Raw genomic sequence first — 16211 nt, 5'->3', positions numbered from 1 at the left:
ACACGCACACATAATCAAGAAGTCTGTTCAGCAAACAGATTGTTCATGAAGTAATGTAAGCGAATAAAGCACGTAATGTTTCTGTAGGGCCCAATGTATGTGTTGTTGGTTTTTGGGCAGTTAAAAATTGAAATGGTGGCAGGTGCATATATTATTATTTTATTTGATGTTCATGCTCTGATTTAAACAAAAATAATAATAATAATAATACTCTGAAGTTACTCACAAGTTACTCTTTACTTGAGTATTTTTTTGCATTGAGTACTTATGAAGTCAATGTTTGGATGAGTACTTTTTCCTTTTTCTTGTCATATTATTCTAAAGTAACAGTACTCTTACTTGAGTACAATATTTGGCTACTCTACCCACCCATCTATTTTTTCTTTCATAATAAATGTTGTTTTTGCTTATTTCTGCATTCTAAAGCATTTATTTTTAACTACAACATATAGTCCCACCAAGCTGTGGTTCTCTCTTCCCTCTTGAAGCCTCTCAATTGGTCCACGCAGCGGAGGAGGAGAGGGGAGAGAGAGGAGGTGGGCAATACAGCACCGAGGGGAACACCGACCCACGAACTCACACCGATGGAGCTCCGTGCTCGCACAGGACAACTTTGGACGAGAAAGAGACCGCAATTCGTCTCTTGCGCTGTTTTATGGACTATTGGTGTCAAAGTAAGTGGCAACGAAGCCCGCTGAGGGAGGAAGCTGATAAGTACCAAGACTGAGTTCTCCCAGCAGACGAAGGCAGAATCCTAGCAAATAGCAAGGCTAAAGGACACGTATGGTGTGTTAAAAATACGAAGATGCTCCTCGTCGTGTGAAAACAACGCGTCAGAGGCTCCGGGATTCCCTTTGTCCGCACGTGTGGAGGAGGCTCAACCGAGGTAGGATAAGCGAGAGTCTCTTGACCCTTTCCGCTGATCAAACTGCGTGCACTTTTGCTCAGTGAATCGTTCAACCTTTCAGAACGCAAGCGACTGCGAAAATTGGAACAGAAATCCATTTGAAGAGGGACTTGCGCGGTATTTGTGTTTTGTGTGTGTGTGTGTGCGTGTGTGTGCGCCGACAATTGACCTGCAGCGCTGCCGCTGCTACAGACTCACTATATAATCGTTTACTGCCAAACGGTGCTCTGTCACTATAAGCCTTTTATATTCGTTGATGCCGACTATGATTTACAGTACATATTATGCTATGCTTCAACATTTTATTACAATTTATATTTGTACAAAAAGGAAATTCTTGTTCAGCCATGTTTCAGGGGCACAATGGCTTGTCATAAGGCCGCCAAGCACGAATGTACTACTGCTTTTTTTTTTTGTTTTTTTTTTGACTAATGAACTTGATTTAGCTTGGGGACACACTTGGGCCTTTTCACCCCGAACAAAGTAAAACAGGTATGGCGTATCTTAGAAAACTAAATGTACTCCTATTAATAACAGTATGGGATGTAATATAGAATATAAATTCAGAATGATTTTGAATGTGATTTGGCATGAAGACAAGGTGTCAAACTCCAGGCTTGGGGGCCAGATCCGGCCTGCCACATCATGTTCATGAACAAAAAGGATTAACACAATATTGATCGTGTGTGTTTATTACCCGTAGTTCGTTGAATGTGTCTTATTTAACTCTCGCGTTACATGTATGTTGGACTTTATTTTCATGAAACCCTGATTGTGGCATCCCGGTCAGTTCTGTTGTGTAGTAAGGTAAGCATTCTCTGGTTTGCTTCTTCTGCAAGCCAAAAGAACTCCTGTTTACCTTGTGTAGCTTATCAGCACCACAATGAATACAACTTGATTCGACACTGTTGTCAGTAAGTTAGTCTCGTTCAAGTTTACAGTAACTTGTTGTCAGTAGGTTACTCTAGTTCAAGTTTATAGTAACTTACTGGCACCAGTAAATATTTCTGACTTTACTCTCAGTGTGAATTATAAAATCAACACTTATGCACTCATAAAAAACCCAGTATGTTTCCTACTTCAGTCTTTGTCCATCCATCTTATTCTCTGTGTACATTTGTTCTTCACCTACCACCGTTCCTTCCCTCGCAGTCCATCGTCGCTCTGTTTGAATCAACTGAAGCTGTGAACAGCGAAACCAGTAAATATTGTCACGCAGCATAAAAGTAATTACCTCTTTTAGGCTGGCAAGATGGACTAGAGGAATGTGACATCAGTGCCTAAATGATGCTCACACATTCTTCTCTTCTCTCAGAAGTTTATGTGTTTAGATCAGCTAGACTGTAGACTATGTGCCCTGATTAAATGTCCTGAGCAATCATTGGCTTACTTTCTCAAGTTAAATTCTCACTCAGCATGCAATCAGCCAGTTTGCTACATTGTATCATGTCCTGCTGGCATGAACAAACAGAAAGGTAAACGCATAAGATGCAGTACATATTTTTAGAAACTAGGAATGGCAATTTGACAAAATTACTTTGATCCGCTATGGGGGAAATTAATGATTAGTTAATTGTTTTTTTTCCATTAGTTTTTTGGATGGGCAAATCTTCCCAGAATATTTGAATTTCTGCACTGTTAGACATTCCTGTAAATTCTAGTTATTTGCCACATACCTTACAGTAAGATACTTTAGAGTGATTTTACAGTAATTCATTACAGTTTCCACTGCATCATGGGATTTTCTTTTACGTCACATGGAGAGTTACTGTATTTTAGATGCAGGACAAATGTGAATCCGTGTGCTCCTAGAATGCATTGCTAAAATGAACTGTTGCCTTAATAAAGACCTTAATCCTTAATGTTCATGAACGATCAGGATTAACGTAACATGTATAATGTGTTTGTTACCTGTACTTCGTTGAATGCGTGTCTTATTTAACTCTTGCGTTACATGGATGTTGCACTTCCCCCCCCCCCCCCCCCCCCCCCCCCCCAAATGTGAATCCGTGTGCTCCTAGAATGCATTGCTAAAATGAACTGTTGCCTTAATAAAGACCTTAATCCTTAATGTTCATGAACGATCAGGATTAACGTAACATGTATAATGTGTTTGTTACCTGTACTTCGTTGAATGCGTGTCTTATTTAACTCTTGCGTTACATGGATGTTGCACTCCCCCCCCCCCCCCCCCCCCCCCCCCCAATTAAACCCTGACTGTGGCTTGTGTAATAGAGTGAAATCCCGGTCAGTTCTGCTGTATGCTAAATGAAGCTAAGAGAATTGTTAGCTGGTGTACTTCTTCTACAAGTCAAAGAGCTCCTGTTTACATTGCCACTGTTTTTGGTAAATTGCTGGAATTCAAGTTAAGTAACTTACTGGCAACTGTGTTGCCAGTAAAGTATGCCAGTAAAGTACTGTAAATAGTAGGAATGCAACACTATTGTATCGAGTGATGGGATGATGATACCTCAAGGAGTGTATTGACACACTATACAAACTGTGTCGGCACTGTATTGACACTGTGTTGGTCACTCAATAGTGACCCCTGCAGTAGTTCTAAAATCATTGCAGGTAAACAAAATGGAAATAAGATGGAAACGCTTACATACTGCAAACCCAACATCAGCCTGTGAAATAATTTAATCGCTAGTCCTTTACTTAAAATATGATCTCATCATTGTATAATTTCATTTGCTCAATTTGTTTACTGAGTTGTTTGAGAAGAGTTTAAAATTTGCTTAAAACCTTGTTTGTGTAAATGCTAAAATGAGCTGGTATGTAAAATATAGCAAATTTGTTTGTAATAAAATTCAGTTACAATTTTTAACTTATGTATGGAATTTTGTTAATTGTTCAATCATATGAAATAAAATACTAAAAATTGATTCTTTTATCCATTTTTTATTGAGGAACAAAAGATTTTGAAGTGTCTTTGCTCCAATACGATTTCTCCTCTTAGACACCAGTTCCCCTGCCTTAGAAAAAACTCTTTCACAGGATACAGATGAAGATGGTGAGCATAAACACTTCACCTACAATAAAGTTAATTTATATGAAAACAATTCAAACCTCTTACCAGAAAAGAGTACAAAGATATTACTAAGAAAATGGATGTTCGTAATTTGGACACCGTTTATTTAAACCGTGCAAACGTTTTTGACCCAGCCCTCTAAAAGAATCGGAATCGAGAATCGTTTTGAACCAGAATCGAAATGAGGAATCGGGACCGGAATCACTCAAATTCAAACGATGCCCAACCCTAATCAGAATGCATTAGTTAATAGAAACAGCTGTTTTATACTACCTTCTATCGGTTACTGCACATTCTGCTTTAAGGGCATCCTTTATTGGTGATCACAAATATTGTAAATGTAATTATAAATGACTGTACTACAGCATTTACTGCATTTGCGTTGGTTAACGATCAAGTATGGTGCGGTCCGACTTACTTGTCGCCGCATTAAGAATGGAAATCCATCATACACTGAGGAGTCGCTCCCACAAAAAGTTAATTAACTGATAAGACCTTGACAACTGAAAATGAAAATTTTAATGTATCAAATATGTTTTAAGTAGCTACTCCGAGATAGTCAACTTTCAAGTCTTTTTAATTATTTATATTGTTTTTTATTGCAAATAGTTATGTTTTTATTCAACAATGACTGAATGAGGTGACCACTTTGATGACACCGAATAAGTTTATGTGTTACCACAGATGCAACATGTCTACATTCATTCTGTATTCATCCAGCCTGCACTGCATGATCATCACTGGGCCTTTTAAGTGGCCTTTCACTTCTCTGATTGATTGAACGATTGCTTGGTCATGCTTAAAGCTCTGCAGGCTAAGTGGAATTGACATTTAATGCAGAGACAGATGTGTGCACATGCATTCATTTTTGACAAAATTGTGGCGATAACTCCAGACTGAGTGGTCACCAGGGAACTTAATTGTATCACTGATAGTCAGGGCACATTTTATGGTAAATGGATGACTTCTGTTTTTTTGTTTTATAGCTGGAATTAATTTGATCTGTGTGTCACATTTCATTATATAGAGTATATTGAAATATGATATATTTTGTAATATATAATTGCAGCACGCATGCAGAATCTGATCTATTGTAAAATAATCTAGATGTTCCTTCTAAATTGCATGTATTTTATTTGTGTGTGTGTGTGTGTGTGTGCTTGCATGCGTGTGTGTATGAGAATGTCACATTATTTTCTTTTAATTTTTAGTTAACGTTCACAGTTTTTGATTTTGATGATTTTAAAGTCTATGCTGAGAGATTCCTTCTGAATTTACACAATCCTATTAGGATATAGTTTTATTTGAAGTGTTTTTTGTTTTTTAGATTAATATTAATAACATTAAAGTTGTTGGAGAGTAGTTTTTTTTCAGCTGTCTTTTGCAATCTGCATAAACTGCGCCCCTATTTCCCTATAAAAGGACATTTCTTTGGCATGTCAAAACAAGATTGGCGAGGTTTTAATTTGCGAGATATGGCCCCAAAACTTTCATAACTTTCTTAATCTTGAACTAGATATCGGACTCGCTGTCTAAATCCCCAATTGCTTAGATAATAACTAATGACTAGCGAACCACAATCGAATCGTTACTCCTTTTACTATTCCAAAATAAATATATCATTGTCCAACAAAAGAAAATTCCAATTTGATTACTTGAAAACGATCTACAGTCTCCTGGTTACATCTTGGCAGCCTTTTTTGGGGGGGGGTCGCAGATTTTGTCACAACACCAGAAATAGGGCACACTGACCGCCAAAAAGACGTTGCCAAAATGCTTCTTTGTTTAAAATGGCTTACTTTAACCAGGGTGAAAGTGATGAGAAGTATCATTTTCACATTTATTTAAGATTAAGCCTGTCACGATAATTACTATATCGACTTATCCATCCATCCATCCATTTTCTGAGCCGCTTCTCCTCACTAGGGTCGCGAGCGTGCTGGAGCCTATCCCAGCTGTCATCGGTACACCCTGTACTGGTTGCCAGCCAATCGCAGGGCACATAGGAACAAGCAACCATTCGCACTCACAGTCATGCCTACGGGCAATTTAGAGTCTCCAATTCATGCATGTTTTGGGGATGTGGGAGAAAACCGGAGTACCCGGAGATAACCCACGCAGGCACAGGGAGAACATGCAAACTCCACACAGGTGGGGCCGGGGATTGAACCCGGGTCCTTAGAACTGTGAGGCTGACGCTCTAACCAGTCTTCCACCATGCCGCGGTTATATCGACTTATCATTCGAGAAATAAAATGGAAACTGGAAAATGAAAAAAAACAATGTTTTTTTCCTGAGTTGATAAATTCTCGTTGATGTGATGACGCGAGCCAACTGTGAGTTGGAGAGTTCCACTGCGAATTGGCGGCTAGGCTAGTATGTATTAGCCTAAGGTGGTCTGGTGGACTGCCGGTGGACTGGCGTTGGCTCCATCCAATACTCCTCAGCCTTGCTCCATGTGCCCTGCATAGATCCACACAACAGAGACATTTGAGGGAAAGTTATCCTTTTGTCAAAAATGTCAAAAATCTGTGGTGCGCATTATACATAGGTATAGGGGAAAATGAAAAAGACTTTCCCATTTTATAAATGTATGCCGCCATCTATAGGTTATCAAAAAGCGGCACATGTTCATTTCAATATGCCACCGCCACCTAGAGGTTATGAGAAACGTGTACAATTTCATTCCAATATGCCAGCGCCACCTAGAGGCTATGAAAAAGGTGTAGCCTACACTTTCACTCCAATATGACAGGGCTACGTATGACTGCATAATATGTACAGTTGTGCTCATAAGTTTACGTACCCTGGCAGAATTTGTGAAATAGAGTGACATGAATTTGTGTTTTTTTAAAATACGACTGATGACTGAACAACAACCATCATTAATTTCTTTATCGTTGTTTTGTTTGATGATAATGGTTTTCTGAAATGCTTGACAATTTAATTTGAAACCCATTAAAATAAAACTAAATGTGTTTCGCCTGGGCCTTCATGTTTTCTTTAAAGAATTGTACCCATCTTACAAATTCTGCTTGGGTAATCAAACATATGAGCAAAATAAAAGTAGGGCTGTGAATTGCAAAATAAGAGCAAGTAAATAAAAATAAAGTATTTCGTGTTCAAATAAAGTCCTTAACTTCAGAATAATTATTTGAAAAAAATGAACAAAATACAGTTAATACTTTGTTTTAATCGTATGGGTAGAAGCAAAATCATGCATTGTAAAAATGCATTATACATGGGTAGAAGGGTTTTCCAGAATTTTGACGTCAACATTGGGGGTGCGTATTATACATGGGTGCACATTATACACGAGAAATTACGGTAACTATTTATTATATACATTGGTGTTTTAAAGAAATGTATTTTTTTTTATTCATTCAAATTTGGCAGGCTTTTTAAAAAAAAATTCTGTGGTGTGTCAAATTAACAAGACATTTATTGGCCTCCTCCGTGAGTTAATGACTTTCTGTACCTCTGTGGCAAATGTTTAATATTTGTTTAAATGCAAATCTTTTGAACCAAGCCTGAGTCTGTTTTATTTATATATATATATATATATATATATATATATATATATATATAGTTTTTTATTGGTCTAAGATATTTTATTTATTGTTCTACATTTAAATGCCAATGTTCAATATTCTTTAGAATTAAAAAGTTAATTGTAATTGAATGATTATGCTCTAATACCATTATATCAGTGGCATAAAAAACAACTATAATATGATTTTATAGGAATAGGTTTTGGGAAAATATATCGGCCTAAAAAATCTGGTATCGTGACAGGCCTATTAGGACATTCGGTCAACTCATTAGTCATGATCCAGTTTCAGTAATTAATTTCCATTTTTTATTTATGACTGTAGTTTCAATCCACTGAACACAAATGATGACATAAGAAGTCACGCAAGGCCTCAATGGTATCCTCTCTCCAGGTGAAATTAGCCGTTGCAGCCATGATCGAGGAAAGCGATGTGGTGTTCTATGTTTTAGGGACCTATGGTAGGGATGTGGTAGGGAACCTCAACAATGGAGATTCCAGAACACATAGTGATATTGGCAGCCTACCCCAATGTCATCCCATGATTGATGACATGGTCAGCAATTTTCACACTAATTTTGTCAGAAAGCCATGGACTGGGTTGTCTTGCTACACCTCTTGCTCCACAACACATTCTCACTCCTCTTTCACCAGCCCTTCTGCCATGGTCTCTTCCTCTCAAAAGTTGTCTCTCGGCTCCTTTTTCCATGATTGGGTCTGAGCCTCACTTGGCTGCTATGACGAATCATCGTTACGCAAAGTAAGTCCAACTGGCTGAGAGGGAACATTTTTCTTTTGTTTAGCAAAGTGAATCCAATGCAATTGCCGTGTTGGCGTGGGAACTGTGTTAAATGTCATGTAAAAGATCTGGGAAAAGTGTTAAAACAATGGAAATGTGTTCACATTTTTGGAGTAGAAGAACACTGCTGTGGTCTGAATGTGATGATAAAGATCAAGTGGACCCGAGTTTCAATCATTGAGCCAAAGCAACCGAGAAAAACTGTAAACAGGAACATTCCCATTCCCATACAACCTGATGTAATACAGTACCTGGGAAATCAATATTCAATTAGATTACTGTTGTATGCTGTTACTGCCAACGACTACAAACATGTTAAATTAAATGACTGCTCCAGACATAATTTACTGTTCACCTTTAGTCATCCTAGTTCCAACACTGTGAACATACAGTTCTATAATCACATGGATTACAAGGTTGTTCACACATTAGGGCCACTATTTGGGACTCAATTGAATGTAACACTCCATCCTAAAGCCATATTTCAGCATGTAAGATCATACCATGTAGTCTGCTGGATTTTACACACAAGTATACTCACAGATGATGGGTTGTGAATTTGTGACATAAGCAAACAATGGTGCAGTGTCAGTCAAAGCTTTGTCAATGCATTTATTGAAGATACACCGTCTACCTTCTACCCTCACCGACAGTCATAAGCTTTTGGTAGTGACTGATGGGACAAGGTCGTTGATACAAGCGACTGACACGAGATACCCTTAGACAAGCGCGGCTCAAAGTAGAGCTGATACACTGAGCATACGCTGGGCATACCGGACCTGGATAAGCAAAATGAAAATGGATGGATGGATATTCAATTAAATCCGCCCTCGCAATTTCAATCAAAATTGATCATTACTGAATCATTTATAAATTCAGCGGGATTAATGTTTTTATTTTTCAGCTTCATTAACTTCATGTATTGTTTTTATTGAATTGTGTACCTATTGATTTGGCTGTGAAGATACATTAAATAGTCTAGAAAATTTTGCTCGACTATTTAATGTATCTTCACAGCCAAATGTGCAACTCTTGTTAAGAAGCAATGTGTTTGGAAATAGAGCCTTCTGGCCCAATGTAAATGTCATGGATTAAGGAGCAACACAGTCTGATGATTGTTTCAAGTGTAGGTTGATCACGTGCACATAATCCTTCGCAAAGTATGGAGGCTGTGCGTTAAAATGGCATGCAGAAGTGCTTATCTTCATGTGGGCATGTTTAAGGAGTGACAAATGTGCTAGGCTTTGCTTTGTCAAATGTCACTGGTGTGTGTGTGTGTTTCTATGGTCCTCTGCCATAATGGCAAAACCTCGAAACATTTTGACTTGCAGTGTTTATACAGTGCCAAAGGAACGATGCATTTTGGGTGAACTGACAAGCTAGATGAGAAAATAATTTAGTTTTGACACATTGGCCATCTGTGTTGGGAGAGATATGAGCTTTTCAAGTGACACGTGGTATTGTGTTGAACTGGTAATGGTGCAATGGTAAATTAACTTCTGTTTTAAGAAACGAACCATAACAAGAGGGTTAGGCTTTGGGAGAAAAACTGTTATGCGATGTATTTTGGGGACACTGGCCATTTAGATGTGAGAGGAATTTCGGTTTGACTCATGAGTGAACTGTTTTGGAAAAGATATTACGTTTTCCAAGTTAGCCTTGTATTGTGCTGAACTGTAAGACTGTTTCATGAAATGGTCTTAAGAGTTTCGAGATTGTAATTTTAACGGCTGTCTTTATTGCTGTAGATGTTAACCCGAAAGCGGAGAGGAGACTTATGGTTAGAGTGGATGTTTTGTTTAATTTATCATAACAGGTCATGTGAACAGAGTCCAAGAGTATCACAGGGCGAGCAGCAAGTGGGTGAGTTGCTGGGCGAGGCAGGAAATCGGAGGGAAGGATCAGGGTGCTTCAGGATGGGAGCACTCATGAAGAGCGACTTAAGCTTGGTGAAAGTCCTGTCGCCATCCTGGGTCCAACAGAAAGGGGATTTGGTGTAGGTAAGTAGGAGCTCTACCTTACTGCAGTCATGAATAAAACGGCGGTTAAAAATTGGCCAAGCCCAGGAACTGTTGCTAGGGGTTGGCCAATTGATGACTGCCTCGATCTTAATTGGGTCAGGCCTGACTTGACCTTTGGCAATGATGTAGCCCAGGATGCTCACAGAGGGGACATGGAACTTACATTTATCCAGACTGACATACAGCTTGTTCTCCAGGAGCCTCTGCAGAACCATCCTCACGCGCTGATGGTGCTCCTCAAAAGAACGGGAAAAAACAAGAATGTCATCTAGGTAAATAAAAAAGGAAGCGGTTGAGCATGTATTGGAAGAGATCATTCATAAGGCACTGGAAAACTGCAGGGGCGTTGGTGAGACCAGATACTCAAAATGGCTGAGGGGAGTGTGCATGGACAGGCACTCGTGAAACCCAACTATTTGAATAGAAGTAATTTAAAAATATCCCCTTTTAAACCATTCTCCCTCCACAGATTTAATGATTCTTCTCTCAAGTGCATGCTTAAAAAGAGTGCTGTCTTTAATCTGAATGTCAATTGTGGTTTCGATCAGGTGAATAGGAAAAGGATTGCTGGACTAATCAAGTTTTTTAAAAAAAAGTTGTCTCTACAAGGACATAATAGTGGTTAGACAATAGAAAACTCATTTTATGATCTCCTTTGATTGAGACATACGACAATGGGTTAAATGTGAATTGTATGACAAGGGACGCTGCTGTTTGATAGAGAAAACGCTTTTGCGCATTTGAAGACCCTCCCTTGGTGAGAAGAAAATGAACTCCCTACAGATGTAAAGTAAAGTTCATTCAGGTTAACAGCTGTAAAAATATATTAAGGTAAACTTCTGTTGTTTCTTTACCATGTAGGTCAGAGGCAAGTTAAATACATAAATGTGTGAAAAAAAAGTACATGGTCACGCTTTATGTAAGATAGTTATTCCCCCTTATTGGCTCAGTATAGACTGGGAGACATGCGAAAAACACTGCTGAAAAAAAATTAATACATGCATATACTGTTTTGACCTTGTTCATTCTCCTCATTTACAATGTGGGAGGCTTGGAGATGCTATTGGTTGAGGGTTGCCTTATGTACAGCACTTTGTGTGCTGCTGTGCTTGTTTTAAAGTGCTCTATAAATACAGTTGACTTGAATTGAGTTGAAAGCTGTTCCAACTTCTGTCAATTTCATTAAGGCAATATAAAATCACTAGAGTCGTGGGCGTGCTGCAGCGTATCCCAGCTGACTCTGGGCGAGAAGCGGGGTACACCCTGAACTGGTCGCCAACCAATCACAGGGCACATAAAAACAAACAACCATTCGCACTCACATTCACACCTACAGGCAACTTAGATTCTTCAATTAACCTACCATGCATGTTTTTGGAATTTGGGAGAAAACCCACTCGGCTTTAAAGTCACAGACGAGTCGACAACCTCAACAATCCTCATCACAACCTCTACAATCTGCCAGGTGTCCCAGTGAGCCAGTCAGTCAAAAGGATGCGTAGGCTGAGCTTGTTATCTTCACTCCATTAAACTGATTCACAACTTAGTCTCTAATGATGCATGTGACCTTGAAATGCACCACAGACTGGAGCTGACATGTGACAGGATGCCTGATAGATTTTGCCATGTTGCCTTCCTCACAGGTCTCTCTGTCCAAATCACATCCCGCAAATGGAGGGCATGTCTAAATCACATCCCGCTAACTAATATAGCTAATTTAGCTATTATTGTCATATGGTGGCGCCACGGTGGACAACTGGTTAGCACATCTGCCTCTCACAGTTCTGAGGAGCCGGGTTCAAATCCGGCCTTGTCTGTGTGGAGTTTGCATGTTCTCCCAGTGCCCGAGTGGGTTTTCTCCCACATTCCAAAAACATGCATGGTAGGTTAATTGAAGAATCTGAGTTGCCCGTAGGTGTGAATGTGAGTGCGAATGGTTGTTTGTTTTTATGTGCCCTGTGATTGGCTGGCGACCAGTTCAGGGTGTACCCCGCTTCTCGCCCAGAGTCAGCTGGGATATGCTGCAGCACGCCCACGACTCTAGTGATTTTATATTGCGGTATTTTACAGGGAGCCAGTGGAGTTGTTGCGTGGCTGCAGTAATGTGGTGAGTGGAGGGGCTCCTTGTGATAATACAGAGGGCGGAGTTCTGGAGAAGCTGTTGTTTTTGTATTGACTTGTGGGGGAGACCAAACAGGAGAGAGTAGCAATAATCCTAACGAGAAGTTATTTCTACAACACACCAGAACAACAGAAGTTATCTCATGGCACTTTATAAATGGCGCAGGTCTAAAATCATGCTCCTCACACACAAACAAATAAATAAATGCAGGAAATGAAACAGCTAAAATGACTCGACCCATATAATCAATCAATCAATCAATCAATCAAAACCTTAACCAGAAAATGAAAACCATTGAGACCGAGGTCTCTTTTACAAGGGTGATGACACCCCACTGCTGAAATTCAACGACCACCTGTACGGCAAATTGAAAAAATGACTTTCTCCTAAGAACTGTCATTACATCCATCCATCCATTTTCCACACCGCTTATCCTCACTAGGGATGCGGGTGTGCTGGAGCCTATCCCAGCTGACTCTGGGTGAGAGGTGGGGTACATCCTGAACTGGTCATCAGCATATCACAGGGCACATATCAACCATCCACACCTACAGGCAATTTAGAGTCTTCAATTAACCTACCATGCATGTTTTTTGGGAAGTGGGAGGAAACCGGAGTACCCGGAGAAAACCCACGCAGACAAGGGGAGAACATGCAAACTCCACAGAGGCGAGGCCGGATTTGAACCGGGGTCATCAGAACTGTGAGGCAGATGTGCTAACCAGTCAGTGCCGTGTCATTATATCCATCATTGATAAACATCTTTCATTGAAAAATCAAAATCAAATGTGTAGCTGCGCTCTTCATATTGGAATTGCAGCTTGTGTATAAGAACTCCAGCAATGGAACCTGTGCTCTTGTATACCCCCCTTCAGTGAGGCATAATACTGTCTGCCTCACCTCATGCTTTTTAATCTGCGTTTTTATGCAATAAGTAAAGCTAAATATGTAACACAAGAATGTTAAATATATTAGACTGACTATGGAAAATTAGAGAGTAATTTAAAAGTGTCTAAAAATCTTAAAATTAAGATGTGAAGAGAGACAGAAACAGGCACTTGCCAGTTACAAGCCACCTAAACCCTGTTAGTGAGGGATTGCCTAATCTGTGTTGACGCTGGGCTGCTCGCTGCCACACTTTGGGTTTTACCAATCTATTTAAACATACAAAATATGCAAATCCAGCAGTTTGGACTGAAATCATAGACATTATCCATCCATCCATTTTCTGAGCCACTTATCCTCACCAGGGTCGTGGGAGCGCTGGAGCCTATCCCAGCTATCATCGGGCAGGAGGCGGGGTACACCCTGAACTGGTTGCAAACCAATCACACTCACATTCACACCAACGGGCAATTTAGAGTCTTCAATCAACCTACCATGCATGTTTTTGAGATGTGGGAAGAAACCGGAGAGCCCGGAGAAAACCCACGCAAGCATGGGTTGAACATGTACACTCCACACAGGCGGGGCCGGGGATTGAAACCCGGTCCTCAGAACTGTGAGGTAGACGAGTCGGCCACTGTGCTGCCTCATAGACATTATTGGACTAAAAATATATAATCAATGTAAAGAACAGACCAGACAACTAAAATTTAAAATTATTATAATTATGTGTATGTTTTATTCCTTATGATGAGCATGTCCCTGGGTTGAACGCTGTTTGGTTGCAATGTATGTCACATTCTGGCAAACTTAGATGGCCGCTTTGAATGAAACTACAGTTGCATTTTAGATATGGATAAATTGCGGTTTGACACAAAACACTGTCCCAGCAGGTAATACAAGTATCCCATTGTAAACTGCATGACATACAATCAACACTAAGTCAATTAGCATCTTGATTTTGTTTTCCATTTTCATGACACTTTGTTGTGATCCAACTGTGGTCCACCAATAACCCATTTTACGCAGCTTGGTAATAAGGTGTACAATGTTCCGTATGAAATGCGGGGGACAGATAAATAAAATAAACATTGGATGCATTGTGTGGGAATATAACCATTGTGTAGGGTAACTAGATAGCCAGAACAAAGTCTCAGTAGATCAGTCCAAACTATGGCCTGTGGGCCATTTGTGGCCATTCTCTGTTTTGTGGGACCCTGTGACATTTGCTTGCGTTGTACAATTATCTTCTACACTGTGTGGCAAGGCAGGAGAAGAGAAGAAGAAGTTTGTGTCTCATCTCCCTCTTCCTTGTCTCCCACCACACATCATTTCAAAATGCACCACAATGCACTGGAGCACTGCATTAGGTGCGTTAGCAGTTACTATTTGGCACACTGCATTTGTGTGATAAATGTTTTACTTTCCGGCCAGTGCAACATATTTAAATAAATAAATAAATAAATAGATACACAAATAAATAAATAACGTAAAAAATTGTTTTGCTTTATCCCCTAACCGTTGACCGTATAAATTTAAAATTGGATTCATTATTTTGACGATAAATGTTTCGTACATATGCTTGCTTTCATTTTGTCAATGAATTATTCAACGTCCCAAGACGTAAAGGATGCATATAAAATCAATTGGAATGCCAAATCAATAAAATACTTAGGAGTCAGTGTCATAAAAGAAATAGATCAGCTATTTGATGCAAATTATACAAAAATAAATCAAGAAACTCGGGGGGACTTGGAGAGATGGTCAAATACTGTAGTATTTTGGATTTAAGTTTAAGGATAGAGATTATCAAGATAAGTGCTCTACCAAGAGTCTTATTCCAGTCTCTGCTAATGATGAATCCACAAAATCAGTTCATGGAGTGGGTCAAGTGGATACCAAGGTTTATATGGGGAGGAAAAAAACAACATAACCAGATATAAAACTCTGCAGCTCCCTAAGGACAGAGGAGGACTGGCTTTTACCCTTGATCTATTGGTGCAAGGATGAGTATATTGCAAAACGGAAAAATGGTAGTTGTAGTTCACTCGCCTGCCTTCCATACATGCAGCGTGTTCAAATCTACTCAGTGATGGTGTGAATGTTGTCCGTCTATGTCCATGTGTCTAGGTTGTCTGTTTATGTCCCTGTGACTGACTGTTGACCAGTCCAAGGTGCAGTTTGCCATTCACCTGAAGTCACCTGAGATTTGCTCCAACTCCCAGTCACAATGAACAAGATAAATTGTATAGAAAACGGATGTATGAATGTTGTGTCCTCATTCCTAACTTCCCAACCTCCCCAATATATTCTCTTTAGTATTTTTTGAATGTCTTGCCATCATTTCATATCTCCTTTTACCACTGCTAAAAAAAGATTATATCCATTCTTCATTCATTGAGGGGGGAAAAAAAGCAGATACGGAGGGGTACATACAGGCCTTTTAATGACTGCCTGCTCATTAATGAGTGGCTCAATAGCTGTGGAGTCAATCATGTCTGCTGTTTATGAAACATTTGCATAGGGGAATCAAAATGTGTTGATCATTCAGGCAGCTTCAGATCTCATTAGCTTGCTGATTCATTATGTTGTTGAGAAAAGAGATCACAGGGAGTAAAAAAAGTTAAATAATTTGCCTGTGATTGGACAGTGATCGGAAATATGATATTCAAGATGATATTGTTTGAGTGACCCAAAAAAAGAAGGCATTTAATCATTCTTTTTGGAGCCATTTGCAAAAAAAAAACAACAACAACAACAACAGAACAACAAAGCGGACTAGTCCAATGTATACCCTGCCTCTTTCATAAAGTCAGCTGGGATAGGCTCCAGCTCACCTGCGACCCTAATGAGGAGAAACGCTATAGAAAACATTGTGGAAAACATGTATCCT

At 39.5% G+C, this 16211-nt stretch overlaps 2 protein-coding genes across 2 annotated transcripts in view; one reads left to right on the top strand and one right to left on the bottom strand.

The window, feature by feature from the left end:
• Positions 1-573: 573 nt before the first annotated feature.
• The window catches only part of pde4ba (phosphodiesterase 4B, cAMP-specific a), a 140496-nt gene continuing 124858 nt past the window's right edge, over positions 574-16211 (top strand). The window contains exon 1 of the mRNA XM_061778640.1: positions 574-886. The gene's annotated coding sequence lies outside the window, so the exon portion shown is untranslated. The remainder of the gene's footprint in view (positions 887-16211) is intronic.
• On the bottom strand, positions 10098-10526 carry LOC133480906 (uncharacterized). Its single transcript, XM_061779625.1, has one exon. The coding sequence runs from the start codon at positions 10524-10526 to the stop codon at positions 10098-10100; it is 429 nt and encodes a 142-aa protein (XP_061635609.1).

The sequence above is a fragment of the Phyllopteryx taeniolatus genome, chromosome 7 (genome assembly GCF_024500385.1).
Source record: "Phyllopteryx taeniolatus isolate TA_2022b chromosome 7, UOR_Ptae_1.2, whole genome shotgun sequence".
Lineage (NCBI taxonomy): Eukaryota > Metazoa > Chordata > Actinopteri > Syngnathiformes > Syngnathidae > Phyllopteryx > Phyllopteryx taeniolatus.
This window is presented reverse-complemented; position numbering and strand designations above follow the sequence as displayed.